The sequence below is a fragment of the Equus asinus genome, chromosome 24 (genome assembly GCF_041296235.1).
Source record: "Equus asinus isolate D_3611 breed Donkey chromosome 24, EquAss-T2T_v2, whole genome shotgun sequence".
Taxonomy (NCBI): Eukaryota; Metazoa; Chordata; class Mammalia; order Perissodactyla; family Equidae; genus Equus; species Equus asinus.
The window spans coordinates 22,998,207-23,022,114 of record NC_091813.1 but is presented as its reverse complement, the minus strand read 5'-3'; the positions used below and the strand labels follow the sequence as shown (position 1 = coordinate 23,022,114).

Below are 23,908 nucleotides of genomic sequence, written 5' to 3'. Positions count from 1 at the left end.
ATTTAATCAAAGCTTTCTAAGAATGTTCCTCAAGTGTTACAGTTAGTATTCCTATTCCTATGTTACCTGCATATGTAATTTTTTATAAGCAAAAAAATATGTATCAAGCACAAAAATAGAGAGAGAAGTTTTAGAATATAGATTAATCAGTAACAAAGATAATCAGATCAGGACTATTTATTCTCACTGAGTATTTTGAGGTCACCCTCCATTTACCCACGTGCTACAATTATACCTATCTGAATATACACACATATCTAAGGAAAAGACCCATAGATAGTCTCCAGTCATTTCTTACTCAGTCATAGTTTCTTATATCCTGAAGCTTAATCACAACCCTTGTGATAAATAAGGAAATGACACTGGGCAAACAATAGCTGAGGTTTATTGAGTGCTAATATGCCAGGGGTTGTTCAAGGGCTTATGTTAATTTAATCTCTCAAACCTGTGAGGTAGGTACAATTATTATTATTCCCATTTTAAAGATGAAGAAACTGAGGTATAGGGAAATTAAATAAACTGCCCAAAGTCCAGAGGTAACAAGTAGAGCTGGGATACAAATCCAAGCAGTATGATTCAGCAGAGGCTGGAGTTCTAATCCATTCAATTGTGATAGAAGTGTGAGTTCTCCTTGAAGTAGTGCCTGGGATAGAGTTGAAGTATGAGAGATGTATTGGGGGTTACGCCTGTGAAACATAAACAGAGAAGGAGAAGGATTGGGTGGGGAATCCTTCAGACCTTAATGCTCATCTGAGAAGCAGAAGAGGGCAGCAATTCAAGATACAGTAAATCAAGATAGTGTGACATTGGTAAGAGATAATAGAACAATAAAACAGAATAGATCAGTGGGAAAGAATAGCAAATCCGGAAGTAGACCCATGTATATATGGTTAATTGATCCTAGATAAGGTACCAAGTACCAAGGTAATTCAGTGGGGATAGGATAGTTCTTTCAAGAAATAGTCTTGGAATGATTAGATATCCACAAGGAAAAAAATGAACCTTAACCCTTATCTCACACTTACCCCTCAAAAATTAACTCAGAATGGATCATAGACCTCAATGTAGAACTAAAACTATAAAACTTTTAAAAGACAATATAGCATACATTGGGTTTGGCAGACATTTCTTACAGAAAGCACAAGTCATAAAAGAAAAAATTGTTAAATTGGACTTCAACAAAATTAAAAACTGTTGCTCTTCAAAGGACACTATTGAGGAAATGACAAGGTAAGCCACAGATTGGGGAAAATAGTCATAATACATATATCTGATGAATGACTTCTATCCAGAATATATATATATAATACATATATATTATATTATATATATTATATATATATATTATATATGTAATATATATTATATTATATATATGTTATATGTGTAATCTCTTACAATTCTATAATAAGACAAAGAACCCAGTTTTTACAATGAACAAAAGATTTGAAACAACACTTCACAATGATCACTATGCACATGTAAGCTCATTAATCGTCAGGGAAATGCAAATTAAAATCACAGTGAGATACCATTACACACTCATTAGATGGCTAAAATTAAAAAGACTAATGATAGCAAGTGTTGGTGAGCATTTGGAGAAACTGGAACTCATACTTGGCTGGTGGGAATATAAAATGGCAGAGTCACTTTGGAAAACTGTTCAGCAGTTATATTCCTATAAATATGTATATAAGTATATGTTTATATACTTCTCATACTACCAAGCCAATTTCATTCCTTGTTATTTTCAAAAGAGAAATGAAAATTTATAAATATTCATAGCAGCTTTATTTGTAATATCCCCAAACTGGAGTCAACCCAAATGCCCGTTGACGCAAATTTCTAGATGTCACAATATGCCCAAATAGTGGTAGAGCCATATAATGAGATACCATTCAGCGATAAAAAGGGACTGTTAATTTATGCAACAACATGGATGAATCTCTCAAAATCATGCCGAGAAATGGAAGCCAAATGTAAAAGGTTTTATTTATATTATTCCATTTATATGACAATCTATAAAAGGCAAACCTAATCTCTGGTGATAGAAAATAGATCAGTGGTTGTCTGGGGCCAGTGTTGGGCTGCGGATTGACCAGAATGGATACAACAGAGTTTTTTGGGGTGTTGTGAACGTTCTATATCTTACTTGTAGAGGTGGTTACACAAGTGTACATTTATCAAAACTAATCAAATCATTGACCTAAAATGGTGCTTTTTATTGTATGTAAATCGTTAAAGTTGATTTTAAGGAAAGCAAGGCACAGAAAAAGTCAGCCTAACAAAACTATTACAGTACCTCATCATTTATCTAGGTGGCTTTATAGATTTTGTTATTTATTATTCAATAATTTAGATTTTCCAGTCACTTTCTTTATTTTCTCTTTTCTAAAGAACGTCCCACCTTTTGGCAGTTTCATTGTTCAGTATAAAACCAGTGGAGTACGAAAAACAAAAAGAAGAATGCAACATTTGAATTGGTCAGTTAGGCTCTTTGAGGAGAATGTTCAAACTATTGGCTTGTTATGAAAGGTTATCAGTTATCATGTATCTGTGTTCCTGTTCCCAAAATATTCCCCAATGGATTATCAGTGGTGAAGTGTATCACATATATACAATATTTATGTGTATACATAAAAAGAAAAAAGATATGAGAAATTGATTCAGTATTTCTCTTGACCTTATTTTATCAGTCTAATATTGCTCACAAGTGAGAATGGAATTCCAATACTCTTACAAACATGACCATAATTGTCCTTCTTCAGAGGTTGTGTTTCTTGCACATCTATGGAAAACAGGTGGACCAAAATATTCCCATCTGGACAATGCAAAATGTATACACCTTGTCATGGGTATGTGCCTCATATCGTACTCGTAGTTTCATTCAGAAATCTCTCAGCAAAGAGGCTACAACTGTTCTCCTTCTGGACTGCACTGAGAGCAGAATTATCAGATTTTTATTTCCTCACTTTTACTAATCAGATTAGTAACAGAGTAAGACTTTTCATAACCTGAATATTTTGCATAATAATAGGTGGCCTGGGTTGTTAATCTGACTTCTGTTGAGTATATTTTTCCACTTCTTTTTATTAATTTAGAATTTCAAAAGGAGTTCTCAGAAGGGTAGTGGAAAGACTCAGAATTTGAGCCAAAACACTCAATTTGTAGGTGAAGAGGCAGAACTCCAATCCAGGTAATTAGATTGCAGGCCTTGGGATTATTAACTTCATTTTAAGTGTTCTTTTCTGTAAGTGTTGTTTTAGCATAGAAATTACTTGTGTTGGCTTATATTTCTCAGTGATACTAGAATAAAATTATTAGTTTACAAATGATAAATTATCATACTTCCATACATCCCTGTAGGAGTAAACTCGGTAAACTACCTAAAATCACCCGTCCATCACAAAGATAGCTTTGTTAATCAGATTTCAGAAATATGTCAGTTTAGCAGAGACAGAATTGCGTTCATGAAAATTTAGACGCAAATATAAATGGACTTGTTAATTCAAAAAAGTATCAGAATCATTTAACAAAGGGTTTAATCCAAAGGGAAGTCAAAACAGTTCTTAGAACTACATCATGTTTTGTCCTTAAGAATTGTTCAGAATTAAATAGGGACTCTGCAGTAGAATTCTAATTTTAATATGTTGGATTAAATTACTTCAACTAATTATTGAACTATTTTAAGGCAAAAAAGGCATTGATGGGCAGGTGAATGTATTCATACAGGTGCCAGTAGAAACAATCTTCAAACAGTTTGGGCTTAAAAGACCTTCAGTACCACTGGAAAATATGATGGCTTAGTTCATGAGACCCCAATATTTGGGAAGGAAAGAGTTTATTAATAAAGCAGGGAACATGATGTTTTGTCATCTTTATTAGTATTAGGCGATAATACTCCCATAAGAAATACTGTTAACATGGAGTTATAAATAGACGTAACTTCAGGATACATTATTGGTAGGTAGGTTCTAGTTATGGAAGACGGTTCGTGTTTAAACTTTGACATTAGTCCAGATGATTGTGCCAGAGAGGCCAGATTTGTAATTTACATCGGATTTGTGCCTTCAGCTATTTCCAAATGTATGGGTCTCAGATTTTTCTTGAATAATATGCATAGATTTCTACTATTCAGTGTCATAAGAATGGATATCATCTTTCAAAGTTTTTATTTTAAGTATTATACATGCAAAGTCCTTTTTCATTTTGCTTTGATTTTCAGGTTTCACTGTAAAATAATGTGATTGATTTTTTTAAACTAAGTTAGATGCGAAGGAGTGTTATCGCTTCCGAAGTGATACCCCGGAACTCTGTACAGGGACTACGGCTCGTGTTCACAGTGCTTTGGGAATACCTCTTTGAAGATTATCTTCAGAACCTGTAGCAATTCTTTTAAGTATCACAATGATGGCATTTAAGAAAAATCCTTTGAGGCTGATATTGATTCTTGAGAATAGTCAGAATGAGAATATTGATCCCAGTCAGCATTTGGATCTTGTTCTTGTTCACAAAATATTTGTTCGAATCAATTATTGCTATTTAAGAAAGAGGGAAGAAAATTATCTACAAGTTAAAACTATAAAGCAATGAAACTTATTTTAAACACACTTTGCAAGTAGCTGAGCAGTTGTAGCATCACTGAATAGAGACATAGTCTGAAGGTCTGCACTCTGAAGGGTAGCATTCATATTCATTTGAAAATTTTCTGTATTTTTATAGCCGGAAATAAGTTGGAAGATATTTTCCCACATCAAAAAAGCCTGCTGGCAGCATAAATGGCCCTGCACTTGGCCTTTCTGGCTTTTCTCTTAGGTGGCAGTACTCCCTCTGTCTGCTCCTGTAATCTTGGGTATTACTTAACCTTCCTGGGCATTACTTGTTGCTAAATGGTGTCTAGGGACCTTTCTAGCTCAAAAATTTTGTGACTCTGATAATCTACAGCAAAATAACATACAATTCTCTTTGCTGCTCAAAACTTGATCCCTAGTGTTTTGTGGAAGTTGATGGCTTTTAGAAATAAACAGTTTGATCTAGACTAAATTGAGAGGGAGACATAGATTTAGTGATTTAAATTACAGAAGTAAATGAGATGATTGAGGTTGGGGATAAGGTAATTACTGGAACATGCATTTGAGGAGACCTTTAATTCTCTATGGAAAGTTTGCAGATGGAGTTTATAAAAGCATTTTCTAAATTTTTTATATGAAGCCGTTCTGGCATGAGAGACTGTGCAGACTAGAAATGGAAGATCGAAGTACATTGCATGTTGAAGCACAGATCAGTCCTTTAGAGCCCAAGCTGCCCTGAGGATTTGGGTGTGTACCCAGGCTACCTTCAACTCTTAGAGACCAGGATGCAGCCTTCCCCAACCTATATACTCATCTCCCCTCACACCACCTTTGCAGTCTATCAGGTGGCTTCCAGACATAATTCTTAGAAAATCTTGCTTTAAGTTATTGCTATCCTTGGTCTCCTGTTAAAATGTAAAAGTAACTTGTCATTTGTCTATTTCCATATACTCTTTCACATACTATGTGCTTTTTTGTACTTCATGTTTTGTGTTTCATCTCCCTTAAACTAAACTCTCAAAACTCCCCTCCCTCTCAAACCTTTCCACGAGGCCTTTGGAAAGCTATCCTTAATAAATGGCTGTCTTACATCCTCAGTTCCTCACTGCATGTTCTGTTTACCTCCTTGTTTTACTGAATCATGGCTCTCATTTAAGACCTCCACTTTTCCTATAGCGCTTTCAAATGGTAATCCTTATTGATCCCCACAGTGTTTTAGAGTTGGGAGATGAGATCAGTGTTGGCTCCCCTCTGTCCCTGTCAGACTATTAGTACTCCACCCTTATGTAAGCACCCCCGCCACTTCTTTGATGTTTATGTCCATTAGGTTTGTCACATATCTATCTTATCCCAATTTCTTAACTACTCTCCCCTGATTCTTAGCCATTTTCAAAGTCTTGATCTCAACCCACTTTAATTTCCACTTGGATGACCTTTCCTTGGACATTGGCCTTTCTTGTTCTTAAGATCTTCATTTCTAATGGCCTTTAGTACCATATCACTTTAGATACCCACTCATGGGCCTTGTCTTCACCTGCACCTGTTAAGACTGAAAAACTAAAGTCACACACCTTGATTTCTCATGACAACTTTCTTCGCTTGTATATCTCTCAGGTCACTCAGAAGCAGGATGTCCAAAACTGAAATCATGATCTTCCTTACCAAACCTGCTGCTTCTCCTGAGGTTTCCTATTTTTTAATATCTCCATCCTCTACCAAGTTGCCCAGGCCAGAAATTTGGAGTTCATCCTTGATTTCTTCTCTCTCATCATCTACTTCTCTTCACCTAATATTGTCAGTTCTGTCTTAAACATTTCTGAAATCCATCTGTGTCTCCTTGTCCCCATTCTTGTTTCCAGATGCAGGCCTGGAGTTTTGCAGCAGTCTGCTAAATAAATTTCCTACATCTAGTCCTGTCCCTCTCAAATCCATTTGTCACCCTGACTGCACAGAGTTCATCTAAAATGCAAATTGATTGTGTCACACTCCTGTGTAGTGTCCTATGCTTAGGATGAAGTACAAACCCCTTTACACAGATTAGAGGCCCTGCATAATCTGGCCCTGCTTACCCCTCTAGCCTTAATTCTTATCTCTTTCCCTTCAAACCCTGTGATTCAGTCATAATTTATTTTAGTTTCCCGAAAATGCCATTTATTTATTTAACTCTAGGCGTTTGAGTGTATTCCCTCTGCCTCACAAATTCTTTCCCTTCCTCTTAACTTGGCAAACTCCTCATCCTTCAGGCTTTAGCTTCCTCTAGAAAGTCTCTACTAATCCCCTTAATTCTGGATAGGTGCCTCTCCTCTGTATTGTGGCATCCTGAATTTCCTCTATCATAGCATTTATCACACTGCATTACAATCTCCTATTTATGCATCCTTCACAAGACTGTAAGCTCTATGAGGGCAGGAATGTGTCAGCTCACCTAGAACAATTCCTGACTCCTAGTAGGTGCTCAGTATATTATTTGGTAAATGAATAAATAAGGGAAGAAAAGAAGGATAAGGTTTCTTTTTGAGAATAGCAGAAGATAAGGTTAGATCAGATCTTGTTACATAGGACCTGCTGTTAAATAGCATGACAACATTTTTTTATTGTGTAAATGATACTCAGTGGGGAGGAATACAAAAGCAAGGAGACTAATTAGCAGATTGCAGTACTACTGCCATCATGTGGTCCAAAGAGCCTGAACTTGAATCGAGGCGCAGTTAATGTGAAAGACGTATCAGAAGGCATAACAGAACTTGACCACTAGCATGTAAGGTAGAAGGAACATAAAACATGATTACAGCGTGTTGACATTGGCGGTGCCAGTGATGCAAATGGGAAAAGTTTGGATAATAAGTTTATAAGGAAAAGATTCAGAATTTCTAGGAATTTTATGTTTACATGTTAAAGTCATAAGGGAAAAATTTTGGAGGCAAGAAGTAATTTTTAAATATTTTTTCTAAAGTCTGTTAAATACCAACTTGAGTTATAAATGCAGCTTCAGAATTTGTTGAATATTAAGGAAATCACAATCTCACAAACTCTCTGCTATTTTTTTGAGAAGCAGGCAACACCCAAACAAAATGATTCCATTTGACTTATGATTCCTTGCTTGCCCTTGATAGAAAAGAGTTGTGATGTTTTTTGGTACTATAGATACTTTTACAGAAATCTATTACTGAGTAAGAATGATTGACAATATATAAAAATATTACCTTAAACATTTATTCCTCATTTAAAGAAAAAAAAAGATTCACAATGTAACATTTCTCCAACTCTTTCTGGAATATCATTTTGACAACATTGAGTTGGAGTTTCTCTGAAAGCTCAGCAACAGCGATATAGACTTAGAAGTCATTGTCTACATATGATTGCTGAACCCCTAAGGATAGGTGAACTTGATAAGGGAAAGATTATAGGGGGAAAAGAATGAAAGAATGTATGATTACTGCTGAATCTTTATAATCTCCACTGTCACAGAGAATAATAAAGAAGTGTCAGCAAAATATAATAGAAGGAATGGTAAAAGAAATGAAAGGAATATCTAAATGTTACAAAATAATACAGAAGTAAAGTAGCGGGAACTGGAGCCATAGTACAGTTAGTTAACAAAGGAGTGAACATATTTCTCCTCTTAACTCTTACCTACAAGGAAGAATTAAATTTGAATGGTTCTTGGCCAGAGAAAACTTCATTCAACTTCAAATTACTTATCCTGGCATTCGAGACTATTCGTAAACTCAGCAACCAGCGTTGATGTTCTGAAGTTCCCCAAATGTCCTCAGTGTCCTCCAGAGCAAACTGTGACACCTCTATGATTTGATTCGCTTTCCTACTCCTTTCCCCATTTGAATCCTACCCAAGGGCCCAATTTAAGCCTCACCTAATTCATGTGGTCTTCCCCAAACCCTGTAGTGATCTCTTTGTGTACGCTGATTTTGCTTTTAATTTGAATCTTCTTTAAATTAAATGCTTATATCTTTTGTCTTCCCAGTGAGACTGTAAGCATTTTAAGGGCAAGATCCATGTTTCCTATTTGCTGCTCAACTCTTGGTGCACCCTCACACCTCAGTTACATTATTCAAAATGAGTAATTAGGAATAAATTATCTCTAATTGTATCTGGAGCGACCGTGCTCTAGATCTTGAGTGCTTCATGTACCATGTGTATAATAAATCCTAAAAAGCCATTTTACCCAGTCTCTTGGGGAAAATCCAAATGTGCCTGGTTGACCTGGTTATAGTGAATTCTTGCTAGTTTATAATCAAAGAAAGACTAATGTTTTCACCAATATCTGCCCATATACTTCCTATAATAAAAATGCCTAGTATAGTAAATGCATATAAATGCTGTCCTGCTAGTTTTATGATAAAATTAGAACTCTCTTATTTTTTCAGTGCAGTCCTTTACTTTGTCAATATACTGTTCGCTTCATTGACTTGATTATGATGTTGTGCCCTGTGGAAGCCAGTATATACAGTAGTTAAAACCGTGGCTCCTGTGAGTCAGTTGAGACCCTCCCACTTATTAGCAGCATTAACTCAACGGTGGCCCTTAGTCTCTCTGAGCTCCAGTTTCTTCTTCTGTAATGTGGATAACAACACCTCTTCACTGGGTCACTGAGAGAATTAAGTGAGATAATCCCTATAAAGTATGGAACACAGTGCCTGGCACTCTAGAAGTGCGATAGGTAGTGATTAGGCATGGTAATAAGGTTTTCATCTGATTTAACAATGCCACAAGAGAAAATTCTCTGCAATTTTTACACATTAATTTTATGGGTGGTATTTCTGTCAACTTTTAAAACCATTTACACCCACTATTTTATGTGCTATTTTGATCATAAAATAGTAGGTTCTTTTCATAGTTACGTAGAATTGAATTGGCTAACTTTCTTGTGTTCCATTACTTATAATTTCATAGTGACAAGCCTGGTTCAACCTAAAACAAAATATCCTTTACATGGCTTTCTTTTATTATATGATGCAAGATGCTTGTATCACAAAATGGATTCAGGATGCATCTCACTAACTCTTTAAGGGTCAAATTAGCGTTAACTACCAGGTAAAGAAAAGTCATGAAGTTAAAACTGATATGCAGTATTCTCCAGAGGATAATTCTAAAATAAACTTATGGAAATGATAAGGTATCTTCTGCGCCTTTTTACTACCTATGCCTATTCCCAGATTTCACTTAAAAAACATTATAAATTTACAGCCTGACCACATTGTGTCCTAAACACTGAAGGCAAACCATACTGTGGGGATTTCATTTTAACCACAGAGAAATTGTAACAAGTCCAAAACCAAAGGACCAAGTAAGCAGTAGATCCGGGAATAGAACTGAGAAGGCTCTGATTCCTCCTCATACACTGAAACCACGGGTTCTGCTGCTTCTGAATGTAATAACAGATCATCTCATGCTGCTGACCACCAGTGCACGACACACCAGGAACAGACCGTCTGAGGGCACTGTCTAAAAGCATGCAGCCTTTGCTTTCTGTCGGCCTGCTTAGAAAACAGAGAAGCAGCGAAGATTATTCACTGATATTTATGTTTGGGGCAATCAGTTGCTACCACAAAGTTTGTTTCTCTGCTAAGGTTATTAAAAAATGTACTAATTTATAACCATAGAAATGCTGTTACTCATTCTTAGTACTATTTTAGTAATTTTTAATAAAGCTAGCTAAAGGGTTTCCTAGAATGGCATCGTATATATAAGGAGCATAACAATTTTACGTTCCTTTTAAGAATTGATCCCCCTAGACTTTACTTTTAAACTTTTGCTTTTTTTGCCTTTAGTTGATTTCCAGAGCACTGAAATGGTTGTTCTGAAGGATTTGTCCTGCTGTATTGTTGCTGTTTGGGGAATAAATTTGCCAGACTGCTCACTCTGTCATGCCAGAAGTAGCCTTATCCTTTGTGTTACTATTTTACAGGGATAAAAAAAAATTTGTATTTACTTATATTTTACTGTTTTATTATATCATAGACCTTCTTTCTGGGATTATTTTCTTTCTTCCTGAAACTTCCCTTTAGAAGTTCCTTTAGTAAAAGTCTTTTGGTTGTTATTTATCTAAAGATGTCTTTGTTTTAACCTTACTCTTGAAGAATAGCTTTGCTAGATTTACTATTCTAGGATAACAGTTATTTTCTCTTAAGCTTTTGAAGATCTTATTTGACTTTCTCTGTCTTCTATTGTTGCTATTAAATAATAAAAAAAACTAGTGATGATAGAGTACTCATGTGCTGGTCTTTGCACACTAAGCACTTTGGTTTATCACTTCATTTAATCCTGATACATTTATGACAATATGCCACTATTATTCTCATTTTGTCTAGTGGAGAAACAGAGGCACAAACAGTTAGGATACAGAATAAGTGAGGAAGACCCGATTTCATCCCAGGAGCTCTGATTCTAGAGCCGTTTTTAACACACTGCCACAGCCAAGCAAGTACTTAAAAAGAATGAGAGATAAATAACATTAATAAACATTAAAGTTATTTTACAATATAGTAATTAAAACAGGGGGGCATTTTTTTCTGGATGGAGAGATGAGTAGACTAATCATTACTGTTAGACCATAATTACTAAGTAGTATTAACATGCTGTGTTTGTTTTCTCTTCTATAAAATGAGAGCAATAACAGTACTTGCCTCATAGAGTGGTTGTGAAGAATAAGTGAGTGTATACATACACACACGTATAACTTAAAAGTGAAAAAATATTTGTTGTCATTAGCAGTATTAAAACAAGAGAGAAAAGCATGGAAACCAACCCTACTATGGATCAGAATATAGTATCTGATTACAGTGATGGAGGGGAAAGGATGGACTGTTAAATAAATGGTGCTGGCATAGTTTGGTGCAGTATATAGAAAACAGAAATTTTGATCTATCTTTTTTTAAAAAATCTACATCCAAACAGCAAAAATAATACCAGACATAGAGGGTAACTATTTTCTAAATCCATGATATTGTTAGAAGAAATTTTTTTTTTTAAAGATTGGCACCTGAGTTAACAACTGTTGCCAATCTTCTTTTTTTTGTTTTTCTTCTTTTTTCCTTTTTTCCCCGCTTTTTCTCCCCAAATCCCCCCAGTACATAGTTGTATATTTTAGTTGTGGGTCCTTCTAGTTGTGGCATGTGGGACGCTCCTCAGCATGGCATGATGAGCGGTGCCATGTCTGTGCCCAGGATCCGAACCAGTGAAACCCTGGGCCGCCGAAGTGGAGCGCCTGAACTTAACCACTTGGCCACGGGGCCGGCCCCATAAATTTTTGATTAATAGTTAAATAAATGTATGTGGAAAGACTGTAATAAGCATACCATCAAGGGCAGAAACTATAAATTAAAAGATGGAAAGATCTGACTACCTAAAAAATTAAAATTCCTTTTGTAAAGACAAAGAAGAACACTGTATAAATGAACTGTATAAATGATCAATGGCATAGTATACTTGAGTGGGGAAGCTTTATGCAACATATATAACAAAAGTTAATATTCTTAATATGTAAAGAGCTCATGTGAAATAATATAGAATTGGACCATTAATAATAGAGAAATGAACCAAATAATGTGTAATCTTCCAGAAAGAATTACAAATGACCAAGAGACATAGAAAAAGATTCCAAGCTTCACTAGTAATCAAAAAAATGCAAATATAAATTGAGATTCCAGTTTTCACTCGTGAATTTTGGGTAATTATAGAAGATAGTCCAAGGACAAATACAATAATATACAAATAACCACAATGGAAGAAAAATAACTGACTTACAAAGTATTTTCTTGGATCAGAAGAAAGAGAGAGACCTCATCTCTGTTGTGATATCAGGACGTAGTGGTTTGAGACTCTGAATAATAGGCATAATATTGACAAGAAGTGGGAAATGAGGGAAAGTTTATTGCCCTCTCTTCTGAGAAGTTCGGTCATGGGAGGGAAGAAAGATAAGTAACTATAGATTGGGTTTTGTCCTGGTCAAGGGATGTGGTTTTAAAATCAAGGAGTCCTGAGAATCCTTGGAGACAGGAATGGGCCACTGAAGAAGGAGAAATTGAAGCTGTTAATATAGAGAGGTAAAGTTGAAGCAGTAAGATCCGTAGGGAAATCAGAAGCAAGGAGGCAAGAATACTTCTCAGAAATAGAAGAAAAGAAGTAGATGTACGAAGATTTTTAAATTTTTAAGCATGGAGGAGAACTGAGAAAGCTGATTGTTCTCACTCAGTTGCATTAATCTTAGTGAGGTAGTGACTGGTAAGAGATTCAGTGCTCGTGGGACAAGGAGAGTGGAAAAAGGTTTGTAAAAGCTGCTTTGGGATCATGTTGGGGATCAATAAGCAATGAAAACAGGTAATGCAGGCCTTGACTGAGGGCCTGGCTGAGACTCCACAGCGTGGATTTCTGTGCGAAGTGGAGTGCGGGAGTTATTCAGAGTGAGGGAGAGCAGGGGGACAAGGGAGTCTAGCGAGGTGGCGAGTGTGCCACTGACATAACTGTGTGGCATACAGAGGTGAAGCTAGGAAGAGTGAATTAGAAGGAAAGGTCTCTGACACGTGGAAATGTACGCTTTTATATAGAAAAACTTGTTGAAGCTGAGAGTGAGGAGTCTTCCTTGGTTTTGGAAATGTTCTATGAAAATGATTGAGTTTAGATAAGAGATTTAGGTTGGACATACAGAATAGGTAATCTACAAGAAGGTGTGGGTTTAAGTCTTAAGGAAACAGACTTCACCATGAAGAGGTAGGGCCTCCGTGAACTTTAAAAAACCAGACCTCTGCTCAGCAGCTTTGTATTAACTGCTGGTTTGCAATGCAGTGTAGCGCCTAAAGGCTATTCAGTCTTTTCACTAGTTTATTATTCTGGTTAATTTTTATAAAACCTTTCTATTGTATGAGACCTTATTTTTAGTCTTGGAACTTGGTGTTTGTTACTCAAAGGTATATGCTTAAAGGTATATATAATAATCTGTAGTATGATAGGAAAGAATCAGTTATAAACTCAAAGCTTACTTGAACCGTCAGACTACCATATCATCAGGCAGATCGGAGTGCCAGTCTCCCCTCTCCAATTTACCAGGTGCCCAAGGCTTCCCTCATCTATAAAACTGTACCTTGATATTAAATGAGAAAATATATAAAATTACATTCATCCAACAAATATTTGTTGAGCACTTGTAGGTACTATGGCAATATAATGAGTTTAATTTTGGACTTTCCCGTTTGAAGTACATTCAAATAAAATTATCCAGCTGGCCGTGGGATATACAAGTCTGAATTTCACAGAAGTAGACTAGAAATGCACATTTGGGAGTCATTGTATATAGCTGGTGATTCAAACCCTGAGTATGATTGAGATTCCATCAGGATACACACAGACACACACACACACACTCACACACACACACCCCCCCATTTGCAGTAGGCCAAGGACAGAGTCATGGGAAACACCAATGTTTAAGTGGTAAGGATTCCACAAGGGAAAAAGAATAAATGATCAGAGGTTTAGGAGAAGGCGTAGAAAAGTATGATATCACAGAAGTCTAGAGAATGAAGTTTCAAGAAAAAAGACAAACAGAAGTAGTGGCCAGGCAGCAAAGAACTCTAATAAATTAAGGATTGAGAACAGCGTTCATTGGATTTTCAGTCAGGAAATACTTTAACTTTAGAACAGTGATTCCAGTAGAGTTGTGAGGGCAGAAGGTAAACTATACGGGATTGAGAAGTAAATAAGAGATCAGCTGTGAACTATTATTTCAGGTACATTAAATGGAAAGGATAGAAAAAAACATGGGATCAAGAGAGAACTTTCTCTCTTTAATCAGAGATTCAAACTCAGTTATCAGATAAGAGGAGGAACTTGTTGATAAAAAGGAGTTGTAAATACAAGAGAGGAGCTGGTTGAGAAGGAAGGGGTGAGAATGTGGGCACCAGTGGTAAGTTGCCTTTAACACGAAGAGGAGCACCCTGTCCACTGATGCCTAAGGAGTGGAGCCAAAGATAGAGATGGGAGTGAGGGACAGAACAGCTGAGGGAGATCATGCATTATGCCCTCACCGTGCCAGACGGGGGAGACAAGTGCAGGGGTCAAGATTTAAAAAGCCTAGGGAAGGCTAGGATTAGCCATTGGGTGTAATAGAAATGGAAGCTGACCAAGGGCTAATGAAAGGATCACAACTAGGGTGGCAGTGGGAGTCCAGCCGAGGACGGAGACCATAAATCTGTTGTAGCAAGGATGTTCATGGCCATATGGCTTTCCCTGGCAGCTCTCAGATACTTGGGTTATCAATAATGTTAGTTTTCCTTCCCTTGGATGGATAGGTGGATGCGTGATCATGTGAATAAAGGGTCAGACAAGTAAGGTAATATCAGAAATAAAATTCCACTGTGTATACTTCAAAGCTCAAAGCCTTTCAGTGTTTGGCCGTGAATGTAGAACAAAAGCCAGAATTCTAGACTAGAATTTTGGGGTTTCCAGCATAAAATGCTGACCTTGTCTTTCACTATATCCTTGCATGTATCACCACATTAGAGCCAAATAGGGCTTCTGTCCATTTTTTGAAGAATTTTTTCTTTCTCAATTTTCACCGCAGTTATTTTGCTTCTGCTGTCTACTCAGCCTGTACAATCCTACATCTTTACTTTTGAAATCATAACTATTTATTTATTTTTATTGCAGTAACATTGGTTTATAACATTCTATAAATTTCAGGTGTACATCGTTACATATTTTGATTTCTGTGTAGATTACGTCATGTTCACCACCCAAAGATTACTATCCATCGCCACACACATGTGCCTAATCACCCCTTTTTCTCTCCCCCGTCGCCCTTCCCCTCTGGTAACCACCAATCCAATCTCTGTCTCTATGTGTTTGTTTGTTGTTGTTATAACTATTTATTAAAACTTAGTTCATTTGCTACCTGGTCTGTGAGCTATCTGTGCTTTTAACATGTATCATTTCTTGTTTATGCCACTTTTACATTACTTTTCATTTATTTTGTAATATTTTAGTTTCCACTAAATTTTAAATTCCTTGATGATAGGGACCACATATTTGTCCTCTTTGTATTATTTCACAGTGCCAACACAATGCTTTTTCTATAGTAAGCATGCAGTAAATATTTGCTGAACAGACATTGCATTACATATTTATACTAAGTAGCAAGATAGGAACTTCAAAAGAAAATAATGTTTTGCCCTTTCTATAGGTTAATTTTAAAGGTTTATTTTTAAATGTTATTTCATTAACCTCTTCTAATGTGAATGTTTTATCCCATAGGTATGGCATGAATTGCCTTATTCAGTTTGAAGACTTTGCCAATATAAATGCATTTCGTCTCCTGAACAAGTATCAAAACCAGTATTGCACATTCAATGATGATATACAAGGTAATAAAACTTTTATTGCATATAGATCGAGAACTTATTGTCCTGTAATTAGTTCATAATGGTATAATGCTTCAAATTCAGTAAGTATATGCTAGATATCTATGAAATGCCAGGGATTATTCTTGATGACTTAATGCATTATTTCTCGTTTAATTTCATATATTTGAGGAAAGTACTCTATGACTCTAGAATGTACCATATTATCCATGAGCTAGAGAATGAGCTCCCTGAAATCTGTAAAATCCTCAGTGATTATGGCTAAACAGAGAATGAAATGTATGAAAATATATTGTTCATTGTTTAAAAATAAGAGCATAATACTGCTCTCTTCAGCCTTTATCTCAATCAGCCACGATTTCTAAGCTTCACTCCAACAAAAGCTGCAGTGTATACAAGGTACTGCATTTTACTATTTGTCTTTTTTTTAATTGAGGTAACATTGGTTTATAATATTATATAAATTTCAGCTGTACATCATTATATTTCTGCAGTGTATACAATGTACTGCATTTTGCTATTTTTCTTTTTGTTGAGGTAACATTGGCTTATAACATATGAATTTCAGGTGTACATTAGTATATTTCTATTTCTCTGTAGACTACATTGTGTTCACCACTCAAAGACTAATTACTATCCATCACCATATACATGTGCCCTATTACCCATTTTGCCCTTCTCCCTCCCTGTTCCCCTCTGGTAACCACCAATCTAATCTCTATATCTATGTGTTTGTTGTTGTTGTTTTCTTCCACTTATGAGTGAAATCGTATGGTATCTGACTTTCTCTGTGTGACTTATTTTACTTAGCATAATACCCTCAAGGTCCATCCACGTTGTTGCAAATGGCAAGATTTCATCTTTATTTATGGCTGAATAGCATTTCATTGTGTATATATTTTACATCTTCTTTATCCACTCATCCATTGATGGACACAGGTTGTTTCCAAGTCTTGGCTATTGTGAATAATGCTGCAATGAACTTAGGAATGCATATATCTTTTCAACTTAGTATTTCCATGGTTTTTGGATAAATATCCATAAGTTGAATAGCTGGATAATATGGTATCTCTATTTTTAACTTTTTGAGGAATTTCCATACTTTTTCCCATAGTGGCTGCACCAGTTTACACTCCCACCAACAGTGTATAAGAGTTCCCTTTTCTCCACATCCTCTCCAACACATGTTATTTCCTGACTTGTTAATTATAGCCATTGTGATGGGCATGAGGTAATATCTCATTGTAATTTTGATTTGCATTTCCCTAATAATTAGTGATGTTGAACATCTTTTCATGTGCCTGTTGGCCATCTGTATATCTTCTTTGGGAAAATGTCTGTTCAGATCCTTTGCCCACTTTATAATTGCATTGTTTATTTTTTTGGTTGTTGAGTTTTATGAGTTCTTTATATATTTTGGATATTAACCTGCTGTCAGCTATATCAAACTAAAAAGCTTCTGCACAGCAAAGGGAACCATCAACAAAATGAGAAGGCAGCCTAACAATTGGAGAAGATATTTCCAAATCATATTTGTCTTTTTTTTTTTTTTAGGAAGATTAGCCCTGAGCTAACATCTGCTGCCAATCCTCCTCTTTTTGCTCAGGAAGACTGGCCCTGAACTAACATCCATGCCCATCTTCCTCCACTTTATATGTGGGACGCCCACCACAGCTTGGCTGCTAAGTGGTGCCATGTCTGCTGCCAGGATCCTAACTGGCCAACCCCAGGGCGCCAAAGCGGGATGTGTGCACTTAACAGCTGCGCCACCGGGCTGGCCCCTCATATTTGTCTTTAACTGACTGTAGATGCTTAGCTACCTGCTTTTGTCTAAGTAACCTGTTTGGTTTTTTTTTCCCTCTTTAAGCCCTTCTTTTTCAGTCCTCTCTAGATCCACACCCATCAAACCCCTTCCTCCCATCTGAAGCCTTGCCATGAGAATATTACTGATCCTGTTCCATTAAGGGCAGGTGGAGGGAAGTGCACAGGCAGAGATCCTAAGGAGGAAGACCATAATGAGTTTCAGCAATTTGAGAGAAGATCACAAATGGCTTCCATTTCACTAATTCCAGTGGCCACTTTTCAGTGTTTATCTTACTTGAATTCTCAGCAGCATTTGACATGGTTGACCTCACCTTCTTCCTTGAAATACTCTTTTATTGACTTCCATGTCACAGAAGTCTGCTGACTTTCTTCCTACCTCTTTGGACTTTCACTTTTTTTTTTTTCCAGATTCATCCTTTTCTGACTAGCTGTTAAATGACAGAACACTTCAATACTCAGTCCCAGGCCCTTTTCTCTGTGTTCTATTGTATCCTCTTAGATATATACTCCAAGGCCACACATTCCATTAACGGATTAATATCTCTAGCCCAGATGTCTTTGAATTCCAGGTCCGTATACCATTTGGTAATTTAAAATCTCCCCTTGGATATCTCAAAGTTATCTCATATTCAACCTCCCCAAAATCAAACTCCTATTTCCCCACCAAACTTGCCCTTCTTCCAGTGTTCTCCTTCTCAGTGAATTCCTCATATCTCTTCTTCACCTCTCCCTACCCAATACAGTTTGTCATTAAATCCTCCTGATTTTCTATCGTAAAGATCTGTGTCTTCCATAGATTTTCCTCCATTATCCTAATGTAAGTTACTATCATCTCTCCTAAACAATGGATATTTTCCTAAGAAATCTTTCCGCATTTACTCTTGCTTCCCCTTCTTGTCTGTTCTCTGAGTAGTATTGCTACACTTTGCCAGAGCTAGAACTAGGTGCTGAGGATTTAGTGGTGAACAAGCCAAAGTTTTCTTTTTGGTATAGATATCTAGTTATATCATCCCTTCCTCAGAATACTTTGATGGTTTTCCCCTGCACTTGGGATAAAGATCAAAATCCTGAATTTGGCTAAAAATGCATGGTTTGATTCCTACCTCACTCTCCAGCCTGGTTATTTTTCCCATTCTAGCTATAGCAGCCTTTTTCAGGTCCAGAAATGAGCCAGGCTTCTTCCTATTACAGCGTCTATCCAAATGCTGATCCCTCTTCCTCGAATACTCTTTCCTCCCCTCTTCAGATCTCATCTCACTCATGACATTCCTCAGAAAAATCTCCCAGATCCCCGTGTCTAGGTCAAAGCTACCTATTATAGGCTTTCAGAGCACTATTTATTTTTCCCTTGCGGCACTTATCACAGTAGCAGTATTATATATTTATGTAACGTTAAAAATCAATGTCTCCCACCCCACTAAATTTTAAGCTCTGTGAAGGGCAAGGACCATGTCTGATTTGCACATCACCGTATCCCTTATTGTTAACACAGTGCCTATCCCATGGAGGATACTTAATGTTAACGGGATGAATGAGTGTAATATGTCTAAAGCAGGGACTGGCGAACTATGGCTTATAGGTCAAATCCAGCCCACTGTCTGTTTTTGTGAAATTTGATTGCAACACAGCGTGTCCATTTGTTTATGTGTTGTTTATGATTGCTTTTTTTGCTGTAACAGCAGAGTTAAGTCTGGAACAGACACCATATGATCACAAACCCTAAACTATTGACTATCTGGTCATTTATAGAAAGAGTTTGCTGAGCTCTGGTCTAAAGGATTGCGTTTGCAAGAGTTGGTGAGAGTTGAACTAAGGAGTTAGGTTGGCTGAAGTGGGTTTGCATTTTGGAGAGATCACTCACACTGTTTGTGGTGTAGAGAATAGATTGAATGGAGCAAATTTAAAGGCTGTTGTGGGGCCGGCCCCGTGGCCGAGTGGTTAAGTTCGCGTGCTCCGCTTCAGTGGCCCTGGGTTTTGCCAGTTCAAATCCTGGGCGTGGACATGGCACCACTCATCAAGCCATGCTGAGGCGGCGTCCCACATGCCCCAACTAGAAGGACCCACAACTAATAAATACACAACTATGTACTGGGGGCTTTGGGGAGAAAAAGGAAAGATAAAATCTTAAAAGCTGTTGCCTACATGATGATTGTGCCTTGTTCTAAAAAAATGCTGGTGAAGATAGAGAGAAATAGACAGATGATTGGTTGTTGATGGTTAAGGTGAGGAAAGAGCCAAGGATAGAGCCTAGGGTTTTGCCTGGAAGAAGTGGAGGAATGGCAGGGGGGTAACTGAGAAAGAGAACATGAGAGACATTCTAACATGTACATGTTAAGATCCTGGACTCTGGAGTCAGACTGATTTGCTTTGCCCCTTACTAGCTGTGGACTTTCATCGATTTACTTAACCTCTCTGAGTTTTCATTTCTCATCTATAGTAGAAAATTATGTAATAGCTTCTATCTTTTTCTTTGAAACAAGGCATAGGACCAGAGGTTTGACGAGAATAAAGGAGGTCTGAGAGAAGTGCTGTAGAGAACTAGAGAGCAACTGACTGTGAAACCCAAAAGGGTTCAGTAACGGGTGCTGAGGATCCAGTTGAAATTGAATACCACAAGTATCTCATGACACCGGGCTGAGCAGCTTGAGTTCAAGAGCTTAGGAAAAGCCATGGGTGAGATGGGCAGTTGGATTTATCTGTGCTGGATATTTTACTATATTTGGTCAAAGAAAGAACGATGAGATAAGAGCTAAAGTTAAAGTGATGACCATAGCACTAAGCTGATTAGGGAAGGAAGTGAAGATACAAGGATGGGTAAATAGCACAAAAGGCCTAGATGTTCCCATGAGGTTAAAGAATAGAGATAATGAGGGTAATTGAATAAAGAACTGGAAAGGTAGGAGATTGTAACCCTAAGTTGAAGATACAATGTGTAATGATAAAGTGCCTTCCATGCCACAAACACAGGCTTTGTAGATCAGTGTCTCTGAGTCACTCATCAACTCAGTTTGCAGTGGTCTCTGAAAACGCACCAGTCAACTGTTGATCAAATCTATAATGTCCTTTCTTTAATATTCTGTATCTTTTGATTTTGTGGGTCCCACAAAAATGTCCATATATGTTAAAGACCAGTATTACATAGTTTTCAATAATTATACAGAATTAATAGGCATCAGAGTTCAGTTTAAGAAAGAGAATGTTAAGTCTAAATCATCAAACAAAATGAGCAATTAGGATTTAGGGTCAGAATTCCTATCAACTAAGTATGAGAATTTAGAGGTCAAGACCTGGGTTGCATCAGAATTAAAGTCAAGAGCACAGGAAATTTGAGGCAGATGCCATGTCAAGAGCAAGAGCACTCATGTGGAGTTGCCCTCAGGATCCACAGAGTACTCCCCCCAGCAGGTCAGCAAAGCGGAGGCATTAAGTAACTCGTTTGTCACCCCAACTAATCTGTCCTAAAACATAATCTGCACACGTATAGTCTACCTGTTTGCACGTAGGAGTTTGGAATATATTACCATAGCCAACAAAAAGTTTTGAGAAAAATAGTCCTAATCTCTCTGACTAGAGAGAATTTTTGGCAAGTTATTGGGGTTCTGACTAGAAATGACTAAACCGTTTTGTGCATTTCTCCATACCAAAATAGTGTCCTTAGTAACACATTTTCCCCATATGTTTCTATTTTACCTTTTTAACCTTATGTTTTTACCATTTTGCCCACAAATGTAATACTTTCCCCACTGGGGGTGTAGAAATTGCACTCCAGTGCCAACAAAAATAAATATGTAACTATTACAGCCTTACCATGTAAATAAATGTTTTTATGCTGGACCCTTGGGAGAACTTCTTTTTTTTTTTAACAGATGTGTTATTTAAAGATATTATTTTATGGAAGTATTTGATTTTAAAGAATACTTAAAATGTTACTATATTAGCGATCTAAAATAATCTTAAGTAATAGAGATTTTGGTTCAAAATTTATTTAGAACTTAATGCATTCTAATTATAAATTATTTTTAACTGGAAAAAATGTGCGAGTTAAATCTATTAAGAAATTGGACATTTAATTATATAATCTGGAGCCCATCAGAATTCAGCGAATTCAGATCAAAGGAATAAGGTCTCATCCTCTAGTCATTTAAAATTAGCTACGAAAAGAGATTTTTCTTCTCATTATGGCTTCTCTGGAATGGCTGTTCTCTAACATGACATCCTAAATGTTTTACATAGAAATTTTAGCCGTAATAAACTAGTTTGATTGTTAAGATTTTTTAAAATAAGGTAAATGTAGCCTAATCTTATATTAAATGCTTTGATAATTGAAAAGATCAAAATCAGACATAGTAGAACAGACATTTCACAAAAGAAGGAATACCATTGGCCAGAAAACAAGTTTTAAAGTTTAACCACACCACTATGTTTTATTTATTTATTTATTTATTTTTGAGGAAGATTAGCCCTGAGCTAACTACTGCCAGTCCTCCTCTTTTTGCTGAGGAAGACTGGCCCTGAGCCAACATCCATCCCCATCTTCCTCTACTTTATATGTGGGACACCTACCACAGCATGACTTTTGCCAAGTGGTGCCATGGCTGTACCCGGGATCCAAATCAGTGAACCCCGGGCCGCCAAGAAGTGGAACATGCGAACTTAACCGCTGCACCACTGGGCTGGTCCCTAACCACACCACTATGTTTTAAAAAGCATATTAAACAAGTGAGAAACTGATTTGCCCTATCAAGCTGGCAAAGATTTTATTATAATCCCAACTATTAATGATATTTTAAGAAAATGTGCACTCTCATACAGTGATGGTGGAAATATAAAAATGTAAATTGGTACCACTCTTGGGGAGACAATATATGTCAAAAACTTTAGAAACATTCAGATCTTTGATTCAATAATTCTATTTTTAGAAATTTATCCTGAGCAAATAAAGGGGTACAAAACAAATGTATAAGGATATTTATTTATTGATTTTTAAAATTGAGATGTAATTGACATATAATATTGTATTAGTTTTATGCGTGTAGCATAATGATTTGAAATATGTATATATTGCAAAATAATCACCATAACTCTAGTTAACATCCATCACCACACATAGTTACAAGTTCTTCTTCTTGTGATAAGAACTTTTAAGATTTACTCTTTTACCACCTTTCAAATATACTGTACAGTATTAACTATAGTTACCATGCTGTACATTACATCCCCAAGACTTATTTATGTTGTAACTGGAAGTTTTGTACCTTTTGACTGCCTTCCTTCATTCTCCCCACTCCCCAGCCCCCTCCTCTGGCAGTCACTAATCTGTTCTCTATATCAATGAGTTGAGTTTTTTGTTTCTGTTTTACATTCCACAAATACGTGAGATCGTACGGTATTTGTCTTTCTGTGTTTGATTTATTTCACTTAGCATAATGCCCTCAAGGTCCATCCCTATTGTTACAAATGGTAGGATTTCTTTCTTTTTTGTGGATGAATAATATTCCATTGTGTGTGTGTATATATATATATCTGTATATATATATACAGATATATGTAGCTATATATAGATGTATATATATTCCATTGTGTGTATATATATACACACCATATACACATTGTGTGTGTGTATATATATCTGTATGTATATAGATATATGTAGCTATGTATAGATATATATATATATACACCATATACACATTGTGTGTGTGTATATATATCTGTATGTATATAGATATATGTAGCTATATATAGATATATATTCCATTGTGTATATATATATATATACATCATATACACATTGTGTGTGTGTGTGTATATATATATTGTGTATATATATATAGCACGTTTTTTCCATGGACACTTAGGTTGTATCCATGTCTTGACTATTGTGAATAATGCTGCAGTGAACATGAGGGTGCAGATATATATTTTTGAATTAGTGATTTCATTTCCTTTGGATAAATGCCCAGAAGTGGAATTGCTGGATCATATGGGTAGTTCTATTCTTAATTTTTTGAAGAGCCGCCATACTGTTTTTCATAGGGGCTGCACCAGTTTACATTCCCACCAGCAGTGCACAAGTGTTCCCTTTCTCTACATCCTCGCCAAGCCTTGTTCTTGTCTTTTTGACAATAGTCATTCCAACAG

General features: G+C 36.5%; 1 protein-coding gene across 1 annotated transcript in view; it reads left to right on the top strand.

Moving 5' to 3' along the window:
• Positions 1-23,908, top strand: part of ME1 (malic enzyme 1) — a 175,742-nt gene that overhangs the window by 112,670 nt on the left and 39,164 nt on the right. Inside the window, exon 7 of the mRNA XM_044757491.2 lies at positions 15,837-15,946. Coding sequence (XP_044613426.2) covers positions 15,837-15,946 — 110 coding nt within the window. The remainder of the gene's footprint in view (positions 1-15,836; positions 15,947-23,908) is intronic.